The 6,661-nt window shown below is 45.0% G+C and overlaps 1 protein-coding gene across 1 annotated transcript; it reads left to right on the plus strand.

Moving 5' to 3' along the window:
* Positions 1–3,323: 3,323 nt before the first annotated feature.
* Positions 3,324–6,349, plus strand: TEX46 (testis expressed 46). The gene is made up of 2 exons (XM_008520739.2): positions 3,324–3,660; positions 5,979–6,349. The coding sequence occupies exons 1-2, from the start codon at positions 3,469–3,471 to the stop codon at positions 6,273–6,275; spliced, it is 489 nt and encodes a 162-aa protein (XP_008518961.1). The 5' UTR covers positions 3,324–3,468; the 3' UTR covers positions 6,276–6,349.
* Positions 6,350–6,661: the final 312 nt, after the last annotated feature.

The following is a 6,661-nucleotide window of genomic DNA, read 5'->3' on the forward strand; positions in this document are numbered from 1 at the left end:
CGCACGCGCCGAGCGCGCTCCCGCGGCGTCGGGACAAAAAGGCCGAGGCGCCCGCTGCCCGCCCTCCCCCGCCGCCATAGAGCGGCGTCCTCGCGGCTAGAGCGGCGCCGCGGCAGAGAGCGCGCTGCTTTCCTAGAGCGTCTCCTTGGCCTCCGAGACTGCCCCAGCGGTGTCCGGATCCTAGGGCTTCTGGGCCGGACCGCATCTCCGAGGGCCACCGTCTCCTCCAGGGACTTCCACGCATTCATAATTTCATTCATTCCTTCATTCATCCACCTACCCATCCGTCAATTCAACCAAAACTTCTTAATGCTTACCATGCGACAAGCGTTTAATTATGAAGTTTTTGCTTTCAAAGAGCTTACAGGGGCTGGGCCGGTGGCCCAGCGGTTAAGTGCTCGCGGTCCGCTTCTCAGCGGCCCGGGGTTGGCCGACCTGGATCCCGGGTGCGGACATGTGGGCACCGCTTGGCAAAAGCCATGCTGTGGTAGGCCTCCCACATATAAAGTAGAGGAAGATGGGCATGGATGTTAACTCAGAGCCAGTCTTCCTCAGCAAAAAATAAATAAATAAATAAATAAATTTCAAAAATTTTTAAAGAAGAGTTATACAGTCTCGTGAGGGGTAAACACTGATCTGGACCTGGTAGATCATCTTACTTATATTCATATCGTCCTGCTTGGACTGGGGAAACCTTGGAGAGCAAATGAGTTTGGTGGTAATAAAATGGACAGAAGCAAAGAAATCCAAACGGGTCCAACGGGATTGCTGTTGCCTCCAAGGCTTGTTCAAGCTCTTCCTTCCGCCTGGACCCCTTCCCCGTTCTCACTTCCTCGCTGGCACCTCCTCCCAATCCCTGTGCTCCCCACCCCCACATATAGAACCTCTCTTTCTATTGCAGGTTAATTCTTTCTAATGATTCTGATGGTGGTGGTGGAATACTTTTAATTCTTCCGCGAATCCTTCACTGACCCAAGGCTGGAACTCGCCCGTGTTCTTCAAGCTTATTTCCACTTAGGTCACAGGACCATAATTGCTTTTTCACTTGTCTGTCTCTTCAAAGTATAATTTTCAAAAAATGATTCCATTTATATGAAGTTCGAGAACTGGTAAAGCTACTCTCTAGTGATAGAATCCCACCGGTGGTTGCTGGGATGAGGGTCCGGGTTGACTGCGAGAGAGCAGGAGAGAACGCGCTGGGGGTGATGGAAATATTTCGTATCTTGATTGGGGTGGTGTATACATTAGTGAAAAAATTCTTGAACTATACAGGTAAAATAAGTATATTTTATGTCAATTGTACTTTGATGAAGTTGAATTATTTTTTTTTTATCTAGGCAAACAGAAAAAAAGAGGCAATTAAGTCCAGGAAAACTAGAAGCTGTGCAAGAAAGAGTTATCATAGTATAACATATGGCTCGGCTGTGAACTACGTGGCTGTAATAACATAAGCAATGAATATTATTTTAACCAAAATGATAGAATTAAATTGAGAGAATGGAAAAAAGAGAAAGTATGTGGAGGAGAGGGGTGAGAGGGTTTGTGGGAGGGGGGATGAAGTGGGAATGGGAGAGGTTCCACCTGGGAGCTAAATCCTCATCTTCCATCATAAAAAGATAATAGATAATGTCAAAATTGAGAAATCCAGAAATAACGGTGTAAGCATACTATTTAGATGTAGGAAGGTAGGTATCAGAAGAAACAGCTAAAAGGGCTGGAATTGGTTGTCTGAGTTGCAGAATGTGAGGGAGTGACAGGGGGACACAGGTGATCAAAGCTTGTTTGTTTTAAACTCTGTCGTTCTATCTAACTTGTTTGCACACTTAATAATTTGATAAAATTTAAAATTAGATTTTTAAAATATATGTATCCTTTGACCCAGCAATTCCCCTTCAGGAAAACATCCTAGGGAAATATTTAAGTACGTGTACAAAGATTTAACCTCAGTGGTATTTATCTCGGATTATATATAATAACAATAAAGGAGAACTAACCTAAAGGCCCAACAAGTGGCAGTTAATTGAATATATTAGAATATCATAGCCACTGAAATTGACATTTGAACATAAAGAATTCCCATACAAAATAGTGAGCCTATATCAAAGATTTATTTAACTCATTATTGAGAGAACCCGTAAGCGATAAAGCTGGTTCAAAAGAAAATATGAGAAACATGTATAGTCACTAGTCAGTGGAAAACAGAATGCTGGAATAAGATTGCAAAGTTAAATAAGAAAAAAACGGTTAATGTCCTCTAAGTCCATAAAGCTGTAAATTTGGGGGTTATCTTTTCTATCCAACAAAACTTATTTGCATGTATTTGCCAAAAAAAAAAAAATCATTTGCAACTTACCCATTTTTTCCCCAGAAATAAGTAATTCATTTGAATTTTTTAAATTGCAGTAAAATACACATAACATAAAATTTACCATCTTAACTATTTTTAAATGTGCAGTTCATTAGTGTTAAGTACGTTCATATGATTGTACAAACAATTCCAGAACTCTTTCATCTCATAAAACTACACCCATGAAACTACAACTCATTCCCCTCTGCCCCCAGCCCCTGGCAACCACCATCCTACTTTCTGTCTCCATGAATTTGACCACTCTAGATATCTCATGTAAGTGGAATCAAACAGCTTTTGTCTTTATGTCTCTGGCTTATTTCACTTACCATGCTTTCCTCAAAGTTCATCCATGTTGTAGCATGTGTCAGAATTCCCTTCCTTTTTAAAGGCTGAATAATTCCCATTGTATGTATGTACAAAGTTCTGTTTATCCATTCATCCACTGATGGACATTTGGGTTCCTTCTGCCTTTTGGCTATCGTGAATAATGCTGCTATGAACATGGGAGTGCAAATATCTCTTCAAAACCCTGCATCCAATTCTTTTGGATGTGTACCCAGAATTGGGATTGCTACAGCAACTTATGTTTTTAAAAAGCTAACACCTGACTTTACAGAGTCAGAATGCTAATCAATATTAAAGAGTGAGTCAAAGTTCCCTTCCCCTAAAGCATCAGGTGACCAACAGGTGGGCCAGTTCGACAACATTCTGGTGTGACTGTGAATGAGCTCGCAGTAATCTTTTGGCCTTATTTTCAAATTTTGGATAATTTTTATTTGCAGTCTCCCTCCCTATGAGAGTAGTGGCTTTGTATTGCTGGCTGTTTTACTCCCAGTGGCTAGGCCCAGCAGTACTGTTGAATGAATGAAGTGTCACTAAGGCCTACATCAGCTGGCTCTTGTGAGGACGTCATGAGGCGATGCTTGCAAACTGTCAAAGTCTGGCACATAGTGGCCGCTTAAGACATAGGAGTGGCTAATATTGTTATGCGGCAGCTGGGGGAGGCGAGCTGGTTATAACTCAGAGGAGGGGGTGGCCGTGACTCTTGTCATGGAGGGCAACTGTCCCAGAAGGGGCACTGAGGCAGGGTCTCGGGGCCTGGGTGCCTCTAAGCCATAATGCTGGGGGAACTGATGTCTCTTTTCAGAACTCTCCACGGAATGCTTGCTTCTTCAGGCACCATAGGAGCGTTGGTGGCTTGGCTGATCAGCTATAAGCCAGCCTTGTTTGGCTTCCTATTCCTTCTGCTGTTGCTCAGCAACTGGCTGGTCAAGTATGAGCTCAAGCTTACCCCCGCAGAGCCCCAGCAGGTGAGCGAGAGGGGCCTTAGCTTCAGCTGAGGGGGATGGGCTATTTCCAGCTAGATGGGAGGGTGGAGGGACAGGGTAGGGGTCAGGATAATGGGGCAAGACTGAGGAATCCATGACTCTGGTCTAAGTCCCAGCCCTGCAGCCCCCTCTTGGATGATGAAGGGCATTTCACATGGCTTCAGTTGCCTCCGCTGTCAAACAGAGACCATCTCGGACTCTCCCTCCTGCTTCATGTTTGATGTCAACATGCTTTGGCAACACTAACAACTACTGTAAAGTGGAAAACATTAAAATGGATGAACTAAAGATACACGTAGAACATAGACGTAGATACATCTGTGAAACAGAATGATCAAGATAGCAGAAATGTACCTAGATTTTGACATCTTTTTTTATATAAAGTTTAAAAACATACAAAACAATGCCCTGCCTTGTTTATGGATGCATATGTATAGTGAAAGCAGATTAAGGCAGGATTTCTCAACCTCCACAAGATTGACATTTTGAGTCAGATAATTCTTTATTGTGGGGACTGTCCTGTGCATTGTAGGATGTTTAGCAGCATCCCTGGCCTCTGCCCACAAGATGCCAATAGCACCCCTCACCCCTTTTGTGGCAACCAAAATGTCTCCCGACATTGCCAAATGTCCCCTGGGGAGGGCAAAATAGCCTCTCATTGAGAACTACTGGTATAGAGAAATGCCTAGAAAAAATAAATACGAAATTCGGGATTGCAGTTGAGAGGAGGTTCAGGGAGGGTGGGGTGTTACCGAACACAAACACAGGTTCACTTATCCATCGCACAGGAAGGCCAATAAAGAGAAAAACTCTGAAACACCAGGCTTGTGGCAGGGAAAGGGGGTTATTATCTTGGATGACATCAGCTGGGAGATGAGAGGAAGCACTCAAATTTGTCTCCCCGAAAGACGGGAGGCAAGGGGGTTTAAAGGTTGTGAGGAATGTGATTATGTGGAGAGAGGGGGCAATAAGGGAACCTGCAGGTGTGGGTCCTTGGTTATCTGGACTTTTCTTTTTTCTTTTTGGTGAGGAAGATTCACCCTGAGCTAACATCTGTGCCAATCTTCCTCTATTTTGTATGTGGGATGCTGCCACAGCATAGCTGACAAGTGGTGTAGTTCCACACCAGAGAGCTGAACCCAAGAACCTGGGCCACCAAAGCAGAGTATGCAGAACTTAACCACTATGCCACTGGGCTGGCCCCAGTGTTCTGATTGGTTTTCATCTTCAGCCTGTATTTGGCCTTGTAAGGCTGAATCTTGATGTCTGGACCTTGACTTTCTGAGAAAGACAGCTCACTCATATACTAAGGAGGGACAGAAAGACCTGGTTAGTTTTGAATAACAGTTGATTATGTTGAGTATGTGTAGCTGCAGCCAGCAAATCTTATCTCAAAGTTTTTGCTCTTGGGAAGATTTTTCTCTTTTTTTTGCTGAGGAAGACTGGCCCTGAGCTAACATCCATGCCCATCTTCCTCTGCTTTTTTTTATATGTGGGATGCCTGCCACAGCATGGCTTGACAAGCAGTGTGTATGTCCGCACCCGGGATCTGAACCAGCGAACCTCCAGCTACTGGAACGTGCAAACTTAACTGCCCGTGCCACCAGGCCGGCCCCTAGGGAAGATTTTTTAACTCCTTAGTTCTCTGTTTCAGGGGAACACTCTAGGAGAGGTATCCACAGGAGTCTTCAATTACATTTGTGATATTTTATTTCTTAAGCTGGTGTGGGAACATGGAGATTTGTTGCAATATTTACCTTCTTCAGATGTCTGAAATATTTAATATTTAGATGATTTTAAAGACCAGGATTTTGCCACTGAATCCAAAAAGAAAAAAATTAAGTGTTGCTATTAAATGTGTGAGAGGTGGCTGAGGATTGTGGAGATTAGAGCATGTCACGAGACCACCAAGACACGGCATTTGGAGATTTTACGAGGCCTGACCAAACTCCCAGAGAGGCACACTGGGAAAAGTGCAAGCTCCACATACAGGCATGTTTGGGTTGAGGGTTTTGTATCCTCCGTGACAACAGATTAGCGGGCCATTTCATTTATTCCTATGAACCAAAGGCAACTGTGGGTCCTGGGGGTTTGGGGCTCCCACAAAGGCTGGGTGATGCTGAGAAAGGGACCCTCCCTCAGTGGGCCCAGTTGTCTCGTCCACAAGACGTGGCAAAGATGCTCTCCTTGCAGGCTGGTTGTGAGACTCTTTTAAGTTGACATTTATAAATCACCTGGCCTGGGAAGGGACTATCATTATTAACCAACTTTTCCTCTTTTCGTGGTGGTGGGGAGTTTAGGAAAAGGCAGAGAAGTCACAGATGCCCGAAGCCAAGCCCAACAGCAACTTCATGAACACAAAAGAAATGGAGAGACTGCATGCATGCTTTGCCCTCCAGGACAAGATCCTCGAACGGCTTATGTTCAGTGAAATGAAGCTGAAGGTCTTAGAAAACCAGATGTTCATTGTATGGAATAAACTGGATCACCACAAGAGATCAGGCCGACAGCGGACTTTTCCCATGGGGAAATACAGGATAAAGAGGCACAAGTCCATTTTCTCCATCGTCTCTGATTGCACTTCCAATTCCCCCTAACGAGGCCGGAGAGACGGGCGTGGGTTGGCCTCTTCTGATGTTACCTTTACTCAGTAAAACCCACTCAGAGACTATTGAATTTTCTTAGTAAATGACGCTGGAGAGGAGGATTGGAGGCTGTAAGGTCCGTCGCCTCTGGAAAAGAAGTCTGTCCTGGGGCCGGCCCGGTGGTGCAGTGGTTAAGTCTGCACGTTCTGCTTCGGCGGCCTGGGGTTCACCGGTTCAGATCCCGGGCGCAGATCTATGTGCTGCTCGTCAAGCCATGCTGTGGCAGGCATCCCACATATAAAGTAGAGGAAGATGGGCACCCTATGACACACCTGGTGGGCTCTAGAACCCAGCCCTCCCTCTCTTTCAGTTGGGCCACCTTGACCCTGGTCCACGGC

The sequence above is a fragment of the Equus przewalskii genome, chromosome 2, assembly GCF_037783145.1.
Source record: "Equus przewalskii isolate Varuska chromosome 2, EquPr2, whole genome shotgun sequence".
Taxonomy (NCBI): domain Eukaryota; kingdom Metazoa; phylum Chordata; class Mammalia; order Perissodactyla; family Equidae; genus Equus; species Equus przewalskii.